At 50.9% G+C, this 20253-nt stretch overlaps 2 protein-coding genes across 3 annotated transcripts in view; one reads left to right on the top strand and one right to left on the bottom strand.

Moving 5' to 3' along the window:
• The window catches only part of METTL23 (methyltransferase 23, arginine), a 1734-nt gene extending 276 nt beyond the window's left edge, over positions 1-1458 (bottom strand). The window contains exons 1-5 of one of the 2 annotated variants that reach the window (XM_064395871.1): positions 1255-1458; positions 1071-1175; positions 747-984; positions 343-427; positions 1-54 (exon numbers count right to left, since the gene is read on the bottom strand). The exon at positions 1-54 is cut by the window's left edge and continues 276 nt beyond it. In XM_064395871.1, coding sequence (XP_064251941.1) covers positions 1-54; positions 343-427; positions 747-984; positions 1071-1175; positions 1255-1329 — 557 coding nt within the window. In that variant the 5' untranslated portion in view covers positions 1330-1458. Of the gene's footprint in view, positions 55-342; positions 428-746 lie in introns of both variants that reach the window. The other variant, XM_064395870.1, reaches the window with a different exon arrangement.
• A 209-nt stretch (positions 1459-1667) lies between these two features.
• On the top strand, positions 1668-11098 carry JMJD6 (jumonji domain containing 6, arginine demethylase and lysine hydroxylase). The gene is made up of 7 exons (XM_064395868.1): positions 1668-2096; positions 3111-3499; positions 6334-6620; positions 7895-8030; positions 8148-8286; positions 8928-9055; positions 10604-11098. The coding sequence occupies exons 1-7, from the start codon at positions 1968-1970 to the stop codon at positions 10638-10640; spliced, it is 1245 nt and encodes a 414-aa protein (XP_064251938.1). The 5' UTR covers positions 1668-1967; the 3' UTR covers positions 10641-11098.
• The last annotated feature ends 9155 nt before the right edge of the window (positions 11099-20253 follow it).

Below are 20253 nucleotides of genomic sequence, written 5' to 3'. Positions count from 1 at the left end.
TGGATGCTCTTCAGGTTCCATTTGTGGAGCAGAGCCTCGATAGACCAGTCAGCACTGAGGGAGGAACAGGAGTGAGAACAGAACCAGGGTTACCACTGCTACAGTAACTCCAGCAGGCTGTCACAAACTGGTACAGCACAGCCGGGTTTCTATCAGGTTTTTACCTAACAGCAAATGGGATAATTTTCAGATTTTGTTACCTCCAGGGTTTACTGGTCAAATAGCCTGACTCACAATAAAGAGATTTTCTGAGTCAGAGTGGTGCTGCCACAGAGGAGTGGATGCTCATCTGCAGCTGAGACAGGAGTTAAACTTTGAGTTTTAAATATGTAAAAATTTTACCTTCGGACTTGGTATGTTGTCCAGAATTGAGCATGTGGGTTCTTCTCCAACAAGAAGTAAATTGTAGTTAAAATATCTTCAAAGTCTGTGTAGTTTGGGGAGATAAAGCAGTTAGTCTCAATTCCAGGTGTGGATAAATCTGCCTGGTTGTATGAATGGTAATTACAAATCAGTGCAAGCACAGTGTCTCTGTGTGAGGGAGCCAAGCATGGCAGGAAGGGACTCAGTTATTTACTTAATCCACTCCCACACCCTCAGCCGCGTTTATGACATCTCTACGCTCGAGTTACCCCAGAGTATCGAGGTCAGTAGCACAGCGTCACCTGCTCTACTGACACCGTTCCCAGCAGCAGACACGAACTCCTGCAGTCACAAACCAAAGATACCTCAGAGCATTAACGTACCTTTGGGGTCAAAAAACACATCTGAGCCTAGAACGATGTCTATGGGCGCAAGAGCGAGCAGCTCTGGCGACACGCGGCCCCAGGTGAGGCCGAGCACGGGCACGCGGGGCAGGCGGTTCAGGAGGCAGCTGCTGCGGCAGCTCTGCAGGCACCGGGGCAGCTCCTCGCTGTCCGACAGCGTCACCCGGGCCCCGCACCGCGCGGCCACCACGCCGGGGAGACTCACACCGGCACCGATCTGAAACCACAGCGCGATACTGCAGCCCGCGGGCGGAGCCTGACCGCGGCTCACGGGAGCGGAACCGGGCGGGGAGCGGGCGGTACCTCCAGCACTCGCTTGCCGGGCAGGCTCCGCCTGTGCGCCCACAGGTATTGGGCCAGGACCACGGCGCAGGGCCACACGTACGTGCCGTACTGCGAGTCCAGCACCTGCAAGGCACGGAGCGAGGCGCTGTGCCGGGGTCCCGGGAGCTCCCGCTGCTCCCGGCGCCCCGGCTGCCCGCGGTACCTCGGGCACGCGCACGGCCAGCGCCGCCGCGCCGTCCTGGAAACGGTACCGCCGCACGCGCCGCGGCTCCGCCATCGGCCAATCGCCGCCAGACACGTATCGCCGCCGGGCCGCGCCGGCCAATCGCCGCCTCCTCCCGGCGCGACGTCACGCGGAGCGCCGCCGCGGGCGCTGATGGCGCTGAGGCGCTCGCCCGGCGGCGGGGCCGCGGTTAAGCCGCGCCGCTCCCGCCCGCGCCGCTGCCCCGGCGGGGGGGGGCTGGCGGCTCCGCGGGCCGCTTCCCGGAGAAGGGAGGAAAGCGGGTGGCACGCGGTCGGCCCGCCGCTGCCCGGGGAGCAGCAGGCGCGGAGCGCGGGCCCGCCGCGGCAAGGGCAGCGGCGGCGGGGCGGTCCCGCGGCGGGCGCGGAGCTCCGCGGCCGAGGGCGCCCGCGCTGCCTCCGTGCCGCCCGCGCTGCCCTTCCTCAACATGGCGGCGCGGGGGCGCCGCTTCCCCAGCCTCCGCCAATCAGCGCCGAGGCGTGGCGGAAGCAGGGGCAGAGCCGGCCAATGGGAGTGCGGCGGGGGCGGGGCCGCGGCGACAGCGGCGGCACGGGGTGAAATTTCTGGAAGGTGCGGCCGGAGCGGGGCCGGGACCGGGATCACGGTCGGGATCGGAACTGGAATCCGGGTCGGGCCGGGGGCCGCGGGCGGTGACGGCCCCCAGCGCCGCCGCCATGAACCACAAGAGCAAGAAGCGGATCCGTGAGGCGAAGCGCAGCGCCCGGCCCGAGCTGAAGGACTCGCTGGACTGGACCCGGCACAACTACTGCGAGACGTTCCCCCTGAGCCCCGGCGCCTGCAAGGTGCGTGCGCTGAGGGGAGGAGGAGTGAAAGGGGGGGAAATGGGGATGGAGGGGGGGAAATGGGGAATGGAGAGGGGAAATGGAGAGGGGGGAATGGGGAGTGGAGAGGGGGAAATGGGAATGGAGGGGGGGAATGGGGAATGGAGAGGGGGAAATGGAGAGGGGGGAATGGGGAATGGAGGGGGGGAATGGAGAGGGGGAATGGAGAGGGGGGAGTGGAGGGGGGGAATGAGGAATGGAGAGGGGGAATGGAGAGGGGGGAGTGGAGGGGGGGAATGAGGAATGGAGAGGGGGAATGGAGAGGGGGGAAATGGGGATGGAGAGGGGGGAAATGGGGATGGAGAGGGGGGAAATGGGGATGGAGAGAGGGGAATGGGGGATGGAGAGGGGGGAAATGGAGAGGGGGGAAATGGGGAATGGAGAATGGAGCGGGGGAAATGGGGAATGGAGAGGGGCGCGACTGAGCAAGTCCTGCGGGGAACGAGGAAGAGCCCTGGGGGCACGGCTGGGGACTGGGGGGCCCTGAGGCGACGGGGATGGAGGGGGCGACTGAGGGGATTGGGAGGTGATTGGGGAGCTGCGGGATGTCTGATGGGAAGCGGGAATGGCCCTTTTTTTTTATCCTCACCAGCTGCAGGAGAGCTTTGGTGGGGACAGGACTTTCTTCCCTCCACGTGGCGAGGCGTGTGGGAAGGTCGGGGCCCGCCGGGGTGGAACGGGAGCGCTTCCCGGTGTCCCGAGGGAGGGAATGGCAGCGAGGGATGTGCCAGCCCAAAGGGCAGGGCGGCCTCTCCGCCCCCGGAGCTGTGCCAAGGGCTCCGGGTGTCACTGAGTGTGCAGGGAGCAAAAACGGGGCTGCAGCCTCGGGGAGCTTAAAATAACACCGAGGCAGCTCCACAGCCGCGTGCTGTGCCGAGCAAAGGATATAATGTGTGAAGGAAGCACCCCCACAGGCGAGCCCAGCCCTGTCAGTCTGTCCTCATGCCTGTCCTGCTCTCCTCCCTCGGTTTCCAGGATAACGTGGAGAGGGCAGACACACTCCAGCTGACAGTGGAGGAGTTTGTTGAGCGTTATGAGAAGCCTTACAAGCCCGTGGTGCTGCTGAACGCCCAGGTGGGCTGGTCTGCCCAGGAGAAGTGGACGCTGGAGCGGCTGAAACGCAAGTACAGGAACCAGAAGTTCAAGTGTGGGGAGGACAATGATGGCTACTCTGTGAAGATGAAGATGAAATATTACATCGAGTACATGGAAACCACGCGTGATGACAGCCCCCTGTACATCTTTGACAGCAGCTATGGGGAGCATCCCAAGCGAAGGAAACTCCTGGAGGACTACAAGGTCCCCAAATTCTTCACTGATGATCTCTTTCAGTATGCAGGGGAGAAGCGAAGGCCACCCTACAGGTAGAGTGACAGCAAGACAAAACTGGGTATTTTCCAGTTGTTCCTAAATACCTGGGATGGTCTCATATAAAAAAGGGGATATTTTTCCATCATCTCTGAAATGAGTGTACATCTGTAATCCTGTGGGAAAGAAGAGCAGATTTATATAATAATTTTTCCTCCTGGCACCAGTGTTGCTACAGTTTATGGTTCAGGTTTTTTTTTATTCTGTTAAGTCAGTTTACATCACTTCTAAATTACATAGTTACTGAGAACTATAAAGATCATTTTCTTGCTTTGTGTGCCTTCTTGTGTTCAAATTTTAAATACCTCAGGAGCAGCTCCTGGGTTTTGCACCAGTGGCTTATGTACAGTGTGGAATTTTGTTTAATTATGAGTCACTCCTTTTAAGGTAAAGATCTTAAGCTAGATTAGGATCTAAAATGGGCACCAGTTCCTAGCTCCCCTTCAGATGGTTTTGAGAGAGAACAATATTTCACATCTGTGTAGTCTTTTCAACTCTTTATTTTTGCTTCAGCTTGGAAGAGGGTGAAATGCCATTTCATTCATATATTCAAATGCAACAACCTTGTATTTGGACTTCTAGATAAAAAGCCATTTTTATCTATGTTACTATGACACTTCATAGCACTGTGAGCTCAAATTGAACCCTCCCAAGTAATTAAAGTCTTTACAGTGACATTATAATTGTCAGACAATGCCTGTTGCTCTTGGAGTGACATGAAGCTGTGATGTGGTTTATTTAAATCAAATTGAGCAAGAGCTCATCAGTAATGGCACTTTCCTCTGCACCCTCATGTGTCTTAGTCCAGTTGTGCTTTTGCAGGAGTGAATCAAGAGCTGATTCCATTTGACATCACTGAAGGAGGTGTTTTTACAGTGCTTTCCAGAATTCTCTTCTAAGAGCATCCAACACTGTGGTCAAACACAAAACCACACCGGGTGTAGTAGAAATTAAATACATTTAATGACCTGGAGATCATTTACCTGAGTTAGAGGTGAATGAGAGTCTGGTTGTGACTCATTTATTTTGCTGTCTGTGTCCCCCACACCCTCCCCACCTACAGGCACATGCTGAGCTCCTTGCTCTTGTTCTTGGTATCCAACTTCTTGTGTTTTGTTCTGGAAAATGTGGGTATTTTTCAGGTTGTTGAGGTTTTTTGAGAGCTGAGTGATGCACGAGAGCACAGTGATGTCTCCTGGAGTCAGAGGGTTCATCTAGGTACAGAAATGACTGTGCAGTAAATTTAGAGTATAATTGAAAATCTGATAAGTGGTGCTAATTGTATGAGGAGGACACAACCTCTACAGGTTGATCTCTGGGTTGAGGGGTGTGTGATAGTGTGTAGACCTTAAAAGAACAATTGGTTTAGCACATTTTTATTGGCATTGTTCCTCTTTAAAATAAAGACAGTGATTTCTGGAAGCCATTTACTGAAGCAGCTATTTTAATTTGAGGAAGGTGGCTGGGGTTTGTTTTCAGGTTGGATTTAGGAGCTGTGAAGTTTTTAATGGTAAATTTGATGTCTTGGGGCAAACTGTGTTTTGTTCATTGTAAATTAAGTATTTGGAGGAAGGTGCTGGTAAATGACAGTGTTGCTAAATAAGGGTTTTAAAACCTGTGTGTGTAGATTCAGGTTATTGTCAGAAAAATGGTTTTGAGCAGAGCATCTGTCTGTGCCAGACAGAGCTTCGTGTGTATAATTTCTTCTGATTTCTTAACAAAAGCCTTGACTGTTCTACCTGTAGTGCAATCAGCTTTCTAAGCATAATATGAATCTAAAGAGTGAATTTGCAATAGAAATGACAAACACCTGCTTATTTACAGCTCCTTTGTGAAGCAGGAAGAAATCAGCTTGATGATCAGACTTTACTGTCCTACAGTTGATGCCAGCAAATGATCCTTCAAAACCAGTTTGATTTACACCTGTACTGGAAAGGGGAGATGGAGAACTTGCTGTATTCTCTGAACCTTTGCATTCCTCTTGCTGGGCATCACCCTCCTGCCACTACCCCATGAAGGGATTGTGTTGGTGCTTTAGTGTCTGCACTCTCTTGCTGCCAGTTAAACAATTTTTGTCATTTTTTCCTCTTGGTGCTTGCTATGAAGTCACCTCACACTGCTTTTTCTGGTGTGGTTGCTCTTACTGCTCTGTTCCAGGGAAAATGAGCAGCTAAAGGTGCTGCTGCAGTTAAACATGTACAGTAGATAAAGTTCTCCACTGGGAGAAATAAACCTTGTAAATGGGCAGGGGGAATATAAACCTCAGATCCTGAGTGGTCACTGGAGAATAAGCTCCATGTAGTTAAGTGTTGGAATGAAAAGCCCCTTGTGAATGAACAGAAGGCAAAGAGAGAGGCCAGGGTTGTGTAACTTGCTCTGTTCCTTGTTGTTGCCTTTTGTTCCTCATTGTTCTGCAGTTCTGATGTGTTTGAGCAGCAAATTCTAGAAAATCATAGGAGAATCTCCCTGCCTAGGAAGAATCCCAGCACGGGCAGCTGGGACTTAATCATGCTCATAAACTTTGAAATCATGATTTTATTGAAGAACTGTTTTAAACAAAATACAGCTATGACACATCAAAAGTCATCTTCACTTACTTATCCCACAGTCATTCCTGTCCCAATTCATATAGGATTTTAGGTTAAACTCCTGTTAAATCCTTTTGCTGCAGTGTGAACTTAACCAAATCAAGGATGTAAATGAAGGAACTGTAGTTACTTTAATTTCTAACTGAATGTGCAATGAGTGCTCTAATTGTCAGTCTAACATGAAGAAAGGGAGCTACCTGCCTGCTCTGTGACTACAGCACTTTTCTTCCCCCCTCATGCAGATGGTTTGTGATGGGCCCACCTCGTTCTGGAACAGGAATTCACATTGACCCCTTGGGAACCAGTGCATGGAATGCCTTAGTGCAGGGACATAAGCGTTGGTGCCTGTTCCCAACCAGCACCCCCAGAGAGCTGATCAAAGTGACACGGGAGGAGGGGGGCAACCAGCAGGACGAGGCCATCACCTGGTTCAATGTCATCTACCCTCGGACACAGCTTCCCACCTGGCCCCCCGAGTTCAAACCCCTGGAAGTCTTACAGAAACCAGGAGAGACAGTCTTTGTGCCAGGTATGTGCAGATTTCTCCAGGGAGGAAATCTGGGAGAAAAAAAAAAAAAAAAAGCATATTTGTAACATTCCATTTGTAACATTTCAGCTTTCTTATATGGCCCATTTCTTACAAAACAAACTGAGCTCATTTTGAGACTACTCAGTTACATCCTGAATGTCACAAAATGTGTATGACCTGTGGGTAGAATTGCATGTGATACAGATGGCAAAACAAGTGGGATTTAAATTGCAGCATCACAGGAATGTAATCTGAACTAAATTGCAGTAGTAGAAAGCTGTCAGGGCATAAAATAATGGCATAAAATAATGGCATACAATAATAGAGGTGTTTGAGCCCCAGTAACTCATAGACAAAAATGTTTCAGTTTGTACATGCTGGAGCAAATTTATGGCTGAATTTTGCATGTGAATGTTTCTTAGCTGTGGGAAATGAACTACTTTAAAGGCACTGACACCTTCCACCCACCTCTCTGTGCTTATGCTTCATCTTGCATTTGAAATCAAAAGCTAAATAAAGCTGTGCTGAAGATGCCCTTCCCTCTGAGTGGCTGCACACTGTGTGCCCATTGTAAGTGGGGGTGAGGTGAGTTCAGTACCAGATTCTAACCTCTGAATCTTGCATCATTTATGTGCAGCACAGCCCATAGTTTCTGTCCACATTGCTTGTCTCTAATATCCAGCTGACTTGGTGTGTGAAGGGTGCCTTGTGATTGTCTTGGCACTTATTAGTGACTCCTGAGTGTACCTTCTGTTAAGGGTTTGTAGCTGTCGGGTTCCATTAAACTGTTCCCTCAGTCTTTTCTGAGCCTCTAAGTGGGTTGTAAGAACTCCACTATTTTTATCCCATGTGGAAAAACAATTTTGCATCTATGTTTAAATGAAAGGTTAGTCTGTAGTCATAAGAATTTTGCAAAATCAGCGTGGAGAGTGCTCTGCAGCTGAACAGAAAGGGCTCTGTGCAGTCTGGGTCACAATAGCTGCTGCTGTTAAATAAACTGTCAGCAGCCAGCCTGGTGCTGCCAGGTCACATCGTCAGTCCTGGGTGTGAGCTGGGTAATTTGGGCAGAGCATGGAGCTGCCTTCTGTAACAAGAACCTCTCAGGCACTGGGGTGAAAGCTGAAATAAGGCAGGAAAGGTGATGTGTTGGAAAACACTCTGGGGTTTGGGAGATAAGTCCAGTTCCACCTGCACTGTGGGAAAGGTGTTCTTGGCTGTTCTTGAGCTTGCTCTCTGCCATGCAGCCACCAATGGTCACTGCTGTTGTGTTTTAGGTGGCTGGTGGCATGTAGTCCTCAATCTTGACACGACTATTGCCATCACACAAAACTTTGCCAGCTGTACCAACTTCCCAGTGGTGTGGCACAAGACAGTAAGAGGGAGACCTAAACTGTCACGGAAATGGTACAGGTAAGAGATTCAGTAGCTTTCTTTGTGTATTCTCCATAGAAAACAAGACCTAAAAATATTCATTAATGTGCAGTGTTACAATTCAAAGGCTAACCCTGAAATTTCAACTGTATTTAGGATTCTAAAGCAAGAGCATCCTGAACTGGCAGCCTTGGCTGATTCAGTTGACCTGCAGGAATCTACTGGTATTGCTTCTGACAGTTCTAGTGATTCTTCCAGTTCATCAAGTTCCAGCTCCTCCGACTCTGATTCAGAGGTAATGCTTTTTACTGCAGTAGGTGATCCATATTCTGCATTTACATTGGTTTTCCATACCTGATTATGTGCCTTCATCCTTATATTCATGCCATATGGCATAAATTAATGGAAAGCAGCTAAACCAATCTACATGGTGGAGGAGCCTGTGATCTTAGCAGATTCTGTTTGCTGAAGCCTCTCTTTGCATTGCTAAATGGATTCAATCTGTTTGATCCATGTCTATATTATATATGAATCTGTCACTCATTTAGCTTGTGGAAAATAGCTGCAAAGTGAATGTTCTAAAAATTGGGGGAGGGGGAAGAAATCCAAAACAGGTCAGTTATGGCACGGGACTCTTGCAACACCTAAATCCTTCAGAAGCCAAAGTCTTCTCTTGGAAGACGAGGTCCTTCTAGGGACCAAAAGAAGCACATTCATTGTTATTCCTCAAGTTGCTTTAGCCAGTGATGAAATCCAAAACTGTTTCTGTTGCTGACTTTTATATGCCTGATTTAAAATTTCCTTAATGTGTCTAGCCTAAAACAGCACGTTGTTTGAGCTCAGGGTTGCTGAGCTCAAAGAACTGGTGGTGAATTGCACAGCACAGACAGCTGTTGAGGTTCCTCTGAACTGTGCTTTCACCTTTCCACGCTGCAGTGTGACTCTGGCTCTGAGACAGAGGGGATGATGCACCGCAGGAAGAAGCGGAGGACGTGCGGCATGGTGGGCAACGGGGACACCACCTCCCAGGACGACTGCGTGAGCAAAGAGCGCAGCTCCTCCAGGTGACCCGGGCAAAGCTGGCACACTTCAGACAGGGCATTCCTCAGGAGAGGGGCATGGAGAGCAAGGGACATAAAGCAGTTGGCCAGTGGTATTTTCCCTCCGTGAATTATTTTAGTTGTTCCAAACAGAAAACTAGGATTATTGATGTTTCTTTTAAAATCGGGGGTTTTATTTAATAAACAGTCTTATTACTTTTCCTAGTTGTCTCTTTTAATAGATGAAAGGATTTGATTTTTATCTTTGTTTAATGAGAGAGGTGGGATGTTTAAACTGCTCTTCAGAGAGCACAAATGAATAGTGAACAGTTAAAGATGAAAAATGATCAGGCAGCACTCAGATTTCAATGTCTTGTTCAAACAGAAAACCTTCAAGTAGTTGTATGGTTTCTCTTGCTGCTGCCTGAACTATTTGGATTTGTTCCACTGCTTTATCTGTTAAAGGCAAAATTCATCCTAAATTCCAAATGTCTGTTTACATTTTAAATAAATAAATAAATACATACATAAATATTAATCAAGTTTCAGTCAGTGTGGAAGGAGGCAACATTAATATTGCAAAATCAAGGATAGATATGCTTAGGGTAAAATTGCTGAGGAAAGCAGTTCCCTGGACAGGCCAGGTTAAAAAGAGTGGAACGCTGGGAATTTGCAGGGAAGAACTTAAACATTCTTTGCTAAATGAAGCATTTTTCTCATGTAGCAGAGGCTTGCCAAAAATTCTTAAGCAAATTCCTTGCAGCTTGGTTAACCAGTGCTGCTGGATTGGCTGCCTGCCTGCCTTAGAGTGCTGGCCAGCTCCTGAGCTCTTGGATGCTCCAGGTTTGGCATGGATGCAAGTGCTGTGGTGGCTTAGTGTGTGGCTTGCTAAAGAAGGTGTGCAGCAGTAATTGACCTGAGGAAGTCCATATTCCAGCATGATTCCTAGTGTGGGGACTGCCTGGAGTCCTGTGTGCTCCTGTAGATTGCTCTCTTGTTTCCAGCAGTTGCTCATAACTGAATACAATTGAATTACAAGTACAGAGCATCATTAAAGGTTGGGGAGAGCTGTACTGACTGCTTATTTTGCCCTGGGGGTTTCCACAGTTTGCTCGTTATGACATTGTCAAATCCCATTTTGGCAGCCAGTGTGACTTCAGGCAGGGAATGAGCAGCAGGAAGGAGCAAACATTTAATGCAGTGCCTGGTTTAAAAAGAAAGCTGTAAAAATGCAGATCATGATGCAGATCTGTTTTTCTGAAAAACCTGTGCACTTTTTAATTATTTGCCATTCAGATATTGAAATGAATACCCTAAATATTGAAAATTAGCACCTTGCTTTCTGGGTTTCACTGTTCTGCCTCCCATATGTTGATTGTTTCACTCTGTGAGGGTGGGTGGGCGTTCTCTTCCAGCTGTGTGATGGCTTAATTGCTAGAAATGCTTCCAAACATGAAATCCTAACCCTGCTTGTACAATGCTGGAGGAAGAATAAGGCTGAGATTAATCTGCATGCTGGGATCTTGTGCCCTGATACAAGGGGGAATGCTTAAAGGTACCTTTTTTTGACAGGATTAGGGAATCTTGTGGAGGCCGCAGCTACCCCTGAGGGATAACACCACCTACCCAGAGGCAGCTGCTGATGGAAGCTCTGTTAGCAGCCAGCCAGCTCTGTTCTACTCCCTTCTGCTTCTATTTCTCACACTCCTTAAGTTTTTGTTACTCTTCCTCAATCCAGACATCTTCGTTACGTGCTGTCCAAGGTTGGTTCCCTGTAGGGAACTGTAGGAAACTGCATCCTTTGTGCAATGCTTTGTCCCCTCTGCACCCCGGGTGAGTGCACCCCAACCCAGCTGTGGGGAAGGACATGCCAAGTATTTCATGGCTCACAGAACTGGCAAGGAAGGCAACGGTCAGTTTTTAAAGAACTCTTTTTAAAACCAGCAGGTAAATGTAAAGGCCTGCCTTGCTTTGACGCTGTCGTATGTTTACATGTTGTCCTGTACACTTGAGGAAAGGAGCACCAGCCCTTTTGGCCTATTGGAATGACTGGTGGGTCTCACTCCACAATTTTGGGAAGAACAAGGAGGAAATGAGCTTCTGCAAGAGCTGAGCTGTGGAAAAATGAGTCCTTGGGTCTTACCCTGCTGCAGGAGAGCATTGCTGTCAGGGCTGGCACTCCAAGTGTGTGTCTCATAAAATCCTGGAATACGGGCACCTGGAAAGAACCCATCAGGATCACTGAGTTCAACTCCTGGCCCTGCACAGAAACCAAAACCCCACCCTGTGCCCAAGAGCATTGTTCAAACACTTCATGAGCTCAGACAGGCTGTGCTGTGACCATTGCCCTGGGGAGCCTGTTCAGTGCCCAGCCACCCTTGGGTTGAAAAACATTTTTGTGATATCCAACCTAAACCTGCCCTCACTCAGCTCCAGGTGTTTCCTTGAGTCCTGTCACTGGTCACAAGAGTGAAGAGATTGGTACCTGCCCCTCTGCTGTCCTTCATGAGCATGCTGAAGACAAAAATGAGGTCTGACCTCAGTTTCCTCTAGCCTGAACAGACCTGGTGACCTCATCCACTCCTCGTGCAGCTTCCCCTCCAGACCCTTCACCATCCTCATGGCCTCCTTTGGACGCTCTCCAAATGTCTGTTAGGTGTTGTGGTTCCCAAAACTGCCCCCAGCACTGAAGGTGAGGCTGCCCCAGTGCAGAGCAGAGCAGGACAATCCCCTCCCTTTCTTGGCTGGCAGTGCTGGGACTGGTGCCCCCAGGACATGGTTTGCCCTCTGGGCTCCAGGGCACTGCTGGCTCAGATCCAGTTTGCCACCAGCCCCCAGGTCCCTTTCCACAGCTCTGCTCTCCAGTCTGTCCACACCACCAGGAGTGCCCAGACCCCAGTGCAGAATCCAGCCCTTGTTAAACTCCACATGGTTGGTGATTGCCCATCTCTCATTTGTTGAGGCCTCTCTACCCTTGAGGGAGTTGACAGCTCCTCCCAATTTAGTGTTTTTGGCAAACTGAATATTCCTTCCAGTCCCGTGTCCAAGTCATTAATGAGGATGTTGAAGAGCACAGGGATGAAGATAGAACCCTGCAGAACCCCACTGGTGACCAGTGCCAGCCTGGTGTCACCCCAGTCACTGTCACCCTTTGTGTCCAGCTGTGAGCCAGCTGCTCACCCTTCATGTGACATGGTTTTAACCAGCTGTGGGCTGGACAGTCTGTCCAGAAGGTCACTGGGAGAGACAATATCCAAAGTTTTGCTGAATCCAAAAGGAAACATCTGCTGCTGTCCTAGATCAATGAGGGGGGTCTCCCTGTCACAGAAGGAGAGCAGGGTCAACAAGCAGGACTTTCCCTTGGTGAAGCTGTGCTGCCTGTGACTGGTGCCTGCATTGTCCTCCAGGTGTTTTTCAGTACTTCCCAGAATAATCTCTTCCATGATTTGGCTGGGCACTGGAGTGAGACTGACAGGCCTGTGATTTCCAGGGTCCTCCTCCTTGATGTTGAAAACTGGGACATTGGCCAGCTTCCAGTCATCTGGAACCCCTCTGGATTCCCAAAACTGCTCAAAAATCATTGAGGGGTTTTGCAATTACATCAGCAGCATCTTGAGGATCCTCAGATGAATGCCATGAGGCCCTGTGGAGTTGTAGGCATCCATGTGGAGCAGCAGATCCTCCTGCTTTGGGGTCAGCTTGGACATTCCCACAGTCACAGCTCCAGCTCAAGGCACTGAGATCCTCTTGGTCCATCAGCTGTGCTGAAGACAGGCAAGGAAGCATTAAACACCTCTGCCATGTCCATGTCTCTGTTTGTGAGGAGACCATCCTCATCCTGGAATGGGCCAGTGTTATTTCTAATTTGCTTTTTGCCATTAATATATTTGAAAAACCTATTTTTTATTTCCCTCACAGTTCTGGCCAGTTTCATCTGCAGCTGAGCTTTGGCCACATGAATTTTCTCCTTACAGTGGCAGCAGCATTTCTGTATCCTTCCCATGTCACCTGACCTTGCTTCCACTGGGCAAACACCTTCCTTTCCCATCTTGTTTCCAAGAGAAGATCCCTGTTCAGCCAAGGAAGGGGAGGTGCTGTGAATGCCCCAAGCACTGCAGCAGCTTCAGCAGAGGTGACCTCCAACCTGAAGCATCTTCTGTGGGCTGAGTCTGCGTGCTGCATGCACACACCTGAGGTGCAGCACCTGAACCAGAGCAGTCCCTCCAGTCTGGCAGGGTGACAGTAACAAAGCTGCCCCTGCACCTTCTGATGGAAGCTCAGTGGAGCAGGAGAATCCTGGAATTTCTTACACAGGGAAAAGCATTTGCCAGTACTTCCAATCCTTCAGGTGTGTTGTTTGGCCCAAGGCAGCTGCTGACAAAGTCTGACTCTGGCAGGATCACATGTGCTGGGCTTGGAACACCAAACACTTCTGGGGCTGTGGCCAGTGCAGTTCACCCCCAAATGGCTTTTCTTTGAGGTTATGTGTTCAGACCTTTCTGAAAGTTGCAGTGCCAATTTTAAAGGACTGAGGGAGGGGGACATGTTGGTGTTTTATGCTTTTTAAAAATGCAATGTGTTGTTTAAGTCTGTGTAGATGCATTTGTATTATGCCAGGTAAAGCTCTCGTCCCCAAGGGATCTTTTGGAGCTGCTGGTTTGTTGTATTAGCAGGGGCTTGTGCTGGTGGTGTCTCTGTGTGGCTGAAGGTGCTGCCAGGAAATCTGAATTTCCCATGGGCTGCTTCAGTGGGTCTCTTTGAGCCCTAGGAAGTGGGCACAGAACTCACTTCAGCCATTCTTTGGGAGAGGAAACTTGACAGCAGAACTGCTGTGTATCTAATAAACACACAGCAATGCCCAGGCACTGATGAAAGAGCAAATTAAAGAGAGATTAAAGCCTCAACTGTGATTTTCTTAAACGTGTTGGGTTTGGTGGAACCTGGATTGTTGCTTTTCTGTGCTCTCTGATCCATTTTTAACCTTGTCTGTTCCTTATTTAAACACTCCTGGGCCATATCCTTTTGTACAAAGGAATCCTAAATGTGTTTGTGGGGATTTCTGTTTTTGAGTCTTTTGTGCCAGTAAGAGCAGTGTGGTGGTGGGGAGATGGAGAGAGGGAAGGTTTATTGACACATTCTTTAGCTGTCCAGACTCCCAAATTTCCTGTGATAGGCAGCCAGGTATAAGCAAGCACACTTACTCTGTAGCCACTGCAGATTCTTCAGCAAGATCACTTTTAACAAATCCTCCAACTCCTGGCATTTCTGGCCAAGGCTGAACAGCTTGGGAGCCTGCACAGTCTGTGTGTGTCCTCTCAGAGATGTCTGCAGCTTTTGGAATCATATGGGGCCTGGAGGGGTGAATGCTCACAAGGCTCAGCTCTGTCAGGGTGAGGGGAGTCCTGGGAGAGCTGTCCCTTCCTCTCTGGTGGCTGGGCAGCACCTCAGTGAGATGCAGCTGCATTTGGCACATGGTTCAGTTTGCACAGTCTAAAATGTGATGTGAAAGCCTGATTGCTGTGCTGGGAAAGCCACAGCTCCGCCTCTAGAAGCACCGTGGGAAGATGCAGTGTGCAGAGCATTCCTCCCTGCCTGTGAACTCTTCCATAATGTGAAATAAAGCAGTTCCAGGGGAAGCCTGTGTTGGTGTGACACCCTCACAGCAAAGCAGCGTGTTCACAACAGACAGCAGACATCATGACACCAGCAACCCTCTCCTGCCTGCCCCACAGGGCACTTCCTGCTGTGAAACAGTGTCTGCAGGCTTACCTGGGAATCAGGACTCTGGGATCTCCAGTTCTTCCACTTCTGACTTTTGTCTGAGCCACTTTGGTGAGTTTTTGAGCAGTGAGGAAAACCCCTGCCTCACAGGGCTGTGAGGCTGAGGTGCAATTGCTGTGTAAGATGCTTTGAAGCCATCCCACAAAACATGTTCCATTCATCCTGAGCAACCTGAGACTTCTGAGCCTGGTGGGAGCTTTTTGTAGCAGAAAACATTGGGGATGTTGTTCAACACTGCTGGCCACGTGGTGTTCTGTGGTGGCCCTTCCAGAATTGCTGTGTGGTACAGAAATTGTAGCAGAACAAAACTTCTGTTTTCACCAGGGTTGAGCTGTTGTGTTCCATGGCCTGCTCTAAACAGGATCTGGTTTTAAATAGGACTGGATGCAATTTTCTCATCAGGGAGTCAGCTCCTCTGGCCTTAGAGGAATGGGGGGAGCTGGTGCTTCCCAGGCCCTCACTTCAAGCTGGGTGAGGGTGGAACAGTTAAAAACTGTGCTCCCTTTGTGCCTCACTCCATGCTTGTGGGAATCTGCCTGGGGAGAGTGGGCTCTGTGCTCTCATTTCTCCAGGCTTGAGTTCTTGGGACATCCTTGTGTTTTGTTCCAACCCTGCTGCTTTGTTCTCCAGAGCCCTGGATGCAGCTGGCCCACACCCCGTGGAGCCCTCGTTTCCTTGAGCCCCAGGGCAGCAGCACAGCTCTGCCTCACTTCTCTGGGGCTCCCTGCTCCCCAGGGATGGCAGAGAGCCTCGGGCTGGCTGTCACTGTCACTGTCACAGTCCTGCCTGCCCTGGGACAGGTGATGGGATTTGGGAGCTCTGCCTGTGCTTTGGAGCCTGGTGACAGACACAGGCAGGCAGAGCTCAGGAGGAAACGATCCAGCACTCCATCAGAGCCACAAACTGGGCAGGAGGCACCAGTGCCAGCAGCTGCTCCCTGCACAAGTGCTGTGGGGAGCAGGTGACACCAGGAGCCTCTGGCAGAGCTCCCTCCCCTTTCAGCCTGGTGTGTGCTGGCTCCAGCTTCTCAGTTACATCAAACCTCTCCAAATGCTTCAAGGAAAGACAGCAGCCTCTTTCATAGTTAACCTCCCCTCTCCTCCCTGAGTCCCCAGCCACTGTGGGCTGGAAGTGAGACTGAATCCAGGCTGGAATGCCTCTGTGGGCACATTGTAACTGGGAGTTTTTTGGCATCCCCCTTGCAGAGGGGGGAAGGAAAGTGTTACCCATTTGTGTGACAGTCCCACTGTCAGCTCCAAGCCCTGCCACTGCCCTTAGCTGCTTTTATCACCCATCCAGCAGAGCTGGGATACTTGTCTTGTTCGGATGATTGTGGTTTTGCTTTTTATTTTAAATAAAATCAATTATTTTGCATATCTTGTCACTTTCTTTCATGCTGCGATCTGAAAAAACCTTAGAGGTGTGCACCTCTGTCCCCCAAAGTGCTAAATGTGCTGGGAGCAGCTCTGGGGATGCTTGAGGGTTTGCCCATCTGTGCTGGGCTGTGGTTTGGAAGCTGCTGGAGGTGAGTTTTGTTGGTAGCTTTGTTACCAGACTGTCCCACCTGCTCTTTGGCCCTGCCCTGGCCTCTCCAGGCTGTCACAAGAGGTTTCTGTGTTGTGTTTCTGCTGCTGCCTTGCACTGTAGGTGTCCTGTGCTGCTTTGGGATGGCCACCATGGTGACCAGAGGGATGGAGCACTTCTCCCATGAGGAAAGGCTGAGAGAAATGGGATTGTTCAGCCTGGAGAAGCCTCCAGGGTGATCTATTGTAGCCTCCTGCTCCCTGGAGGGAACCTACAAGAAAGACAGAGAGAGACATTTTACAAGGGCCTGGAGTGACAGGACAAGGGGCAGTGGCTTCAAGCTGACAGGGAGTGGGTTTAGCTTGGATATTAGGATGAAATTCTTCCCTGTGAGGGTGGTGGGGCCTTGGCACAGGTTGCTCAGAGAAGCTGTGGCTGCCTCATTCCTGGAAATGTCCCAGGCCAGGGAGGATGGGGCTGGGAGCAGCCTGGGATCATGGAAGGTGTCTCTGCCCATGGCAGGGGTGGTACAAAATGAGCTTTAAGGTCCCTTCCAACCCAACCCATTCTGGGATTCCGTGGTTCTAAATAAGCCCCACAGTGCAGAGAGGTTCTGTGGAAGGGCTGCACCCCAAGCAGAGGGGTTTGGGGCAGAGCTGCCTCAAGGAGCCTGGCTGTGAGGGGGAACAAGGACTGGGAAGATGGGGGAACTTCTATATTTTGTCAGTGAGTGTTGTTGAAACCAGTAACTGTGGGTAAATAAGCTGGAACAGAGTGGGACAGCAGCCCTGAGGCTTTTGAAATATTTATAGCAATATACTGTAAAATGAAACACCTCGAAGAGTAAATGGCTTTGTGGCAGCAGACAGGCAATTCACTCATTTCCACATACACCTCTGTCCTTCCCTTCCCAGACACTGCTGGAAACATTCTTCTTCTTTAGTGTCATCTATAAAGCTTTTTTTTTCTTCTTTCCAGTTGCCCTTCAGCAGCTCTCCCCGTGCCCAGCTCGCCTCCCCTGCCCGATGCACAATTAGCAAATGAGCCCCTCCTCTCCTTGTGGGTGATCTGGGTGTGTCCATGCCTGGCATTTAACATTTAACAATTCCAGAAAATGCTGCGACTTAATGGTGGCTAAAAACTGTGTACAGCCACTGTAGAAATGCTTTTATAATTGATCTCTCGGGCACTGTCCCGGGGCTCTCGGGCACTGTCCCGGGTCTCTCGGGCACTGTCCCGGGTCTCTCGGGCGCTGTCCCGGGGCTCTCAGGGTCTGTCCCCTGCCCGTCCCGGGGCTCTCGGGCACTGTCCCGGGTCTCTCGGGGTCTGTCCCCAGCCATCCCGGCTCTCCGGGCGCTGCAGGTCCGTTCTCCTCCCGAGAGAGGGCAGCGCGCTCCAGCCGCTGCCGCTGCCCCGCTCCGGGCTCAGCCCAAGCCTGGCCCGGGGGTGCCGTGCCCAGGGACCCCTGCCCGAGCCCCCAGTGCCAGCAGACTCCGAGTTTGGCTGCGGGCAGGCGCGGGCGGAGGTGCCTGGCTGGGAGCCTGCCTGGCTGAGCCGAGTGTGAATCCATCCCCTCCCACAGCGGGAATGATGAAGCTGGAGGCATCAATCACGCTTTGGAAGTTGATAGAGGAACCCCAGGGATACCTCAGTGCCTCCCGGCAGGAGCTCTGGCCAGGGACCAGGCCGAGTTTATTCCATCAGTTCCCTCATGGAGGGGACAGGCCAGCATCACACGGGACCTGCTGTGCCCGAATTCTGCTCGGGGGACCATCCCCATCAGATCACGTTCTGCAGGAGCTCTCACCCCAAGTGTGGACACGGGGAGCTGAGCTCTGTGGCTGATCCTGTCACCTCGTTACTGCACGAGTTTGGCTCAGTTAGAGCAGCTCTTCTGGCAGACACGTCCTTGCTGCTCCTGCCTGTTGCTCTCAAGACCAGGAGTGTTGTTTTTCACAGACATCCAAACCCGGCAGCTCTCACAGCTCCTGTGAGTGCTGCAGATTCCAGCAACCCGAGAGGGAATTGCTGCTGCTGAGCACCTCTGAAGCTCCTGTTGATTCCCTTGTCAGAGATTCCAGCCCCCGGAGAAGCTGTCAGGACCAGCTTCTCTTATTTAAATAAATAAATAAGAGATAAATAAATAAATAAATAATAAATCCTGCTCCGGAGGGTGCTGGCTGAAGTGCCCTGTCTCCGTGCTGGGTTAATGCAAGCCACATGCTGCTGCATTCCTGAGCGGGCAGACACCCTCCAACACCCTTCCAACCAAGAGCTGTGGAAAATTTATACTGCCAGGAGAAAGAGCAGGAGTGTCCTGGGTGTTGGCAGCAATCAAGGGCACTGTGACAGCTGGAAATGTAACACCTAAACACCCCACGTCACCCTATTAGCAGCTCCCAGTGGCCAATTTCCCTCAGTCTCACCCAAAATTCCTCTTTGTGCCTCAAACTGACAGTGAGCACAGAAGCAAGGACCCAGACGCTGGAACTTCCCCACCCTGATGCTGTCTCTGGCCATGAGCAATTTCCAGGGCTCAGAGGGAGCCTTTGAGGGCAAGTGCTGCACTGGACTCGGGATGATGCCTTCATGGCTACCCGGGTTAGGGCAAGCAGGGGGCAGAAGGGACCAAATACACACGGAAAAGCTGCTGAACCAAGGAGCTGTGACGCTGCCAATCTCCGGGTGATTTGGCTGAGCTCTAGAGCAGCTCTGACGATCGAGACCCAGGAAATGCAAAGCTCTGCGGGAGAAGGGGAGATAAAGCCCGTGGTTGGTTGTTGCTAAGAATACAATTATCCAAACGCTAACGATTGCCTGCCTGATAGGATTACCAATAAAGACAAACGCAGTGAGGATCATGGCTTCACTTCCTTCCTCCCACCCGGGGATTTAATCCCGTCTTTGTTTGAGTTTTGTCTTTGGGCAGTCAACAAAAAAACTCTGCTCCGGGTGGTATCCCCAGAGCCTTTTCCCTGGAAGAAACTTCCCGGGGTGAATTCCATGTCTGCTCCCCTCACGTGCATCCCACTCCGTGCTGGTTTCACCCTGGCAGGAATAGTTCAGGCCTTCTAATTTCAGCCTGCTTTGTAAAAGGTTGGCTAATCCTCCCAGCAGTCTCGAGGGGCAGGAAATCCTCAGTGGCAGAGTCTGCAGGAACCTGACAACTCCTTGGCCACTCTGCTTGCCAGTTTGCGATGGCTTTTGGACACGTCCTGGTTTTTCAGTCTCCTGTTTTTCAGACCTCACAGCAGCAAAATGCTCGGGGGAAGGCTCTCAGCACCAGCTTTACCTGGTGGACATCACAGCAGTTTATGGCACTGATGTCCCCTGCAGCTCCTGGGGGAGGCGGAGTGATGCTCTGCAGCTTGGCATGGATGTGCTGCTCACCCAGGGCACTCAGGACAGCCTTCCTGGCCCTGCCAGCTCCTCCGCTACCCACCCAAGGGCTAACAAGGTGCAAATGCTCATTTACACTGCCCAGAGGCCAGCCGACACCCCAGCGTGTCACCAAGCCCTGGGTGCCCGCGCAGGGAGCACCCCGGGAGACTGGCACCTTCCCACTGTCCCAATGGCATCCTTAACGAGTGACAGGGCAGGAGGAAATGTCCTCAAGTTGCGCCAGGGGAGGTTTAGATTGGGTATTAGGAACAATTTCTTCCCTGACAGGGGTTATCGTCCTAGAAGTCTTTTCCAATGTAAATGATTCTCGGATTCGGCGATGCACTGCACTGCCGAGCAGCTCGGCAATGACTTTGTGGATGTAAGGCACAAATGAAAATGATCTAATGAAAGATCCCCTTGTCCCAGGCTGGACTCTCGCAACCAGCAGAGCCGGCCCAAGCCTCCCTCTCCCGTTCTCCCGTTCCCAAATCCCACCCCGGGTGCGGGCGCGCATCCCCGGCGGGCGGGGCGCG

This window comes from Passer domesticus, chromosome 20 (genome assembly GCF_036417665.1).
Source record: "Passer domesticus isolate bPasDom1 chromosome 20, bPasDom1.hap1, whole genome shotgun sequence".
Taxonomy (NCBI): domain Eukaryota; kingdom Metazoa; phylum Chordata; class Aves; order Passeriformes; family Passeridae; genus Passer; species Passer domesticus.
Note: the sequence above shows the minus strand (reverse complement) of the source record. Positions and strands in the feature narration are given on the sequence as shown.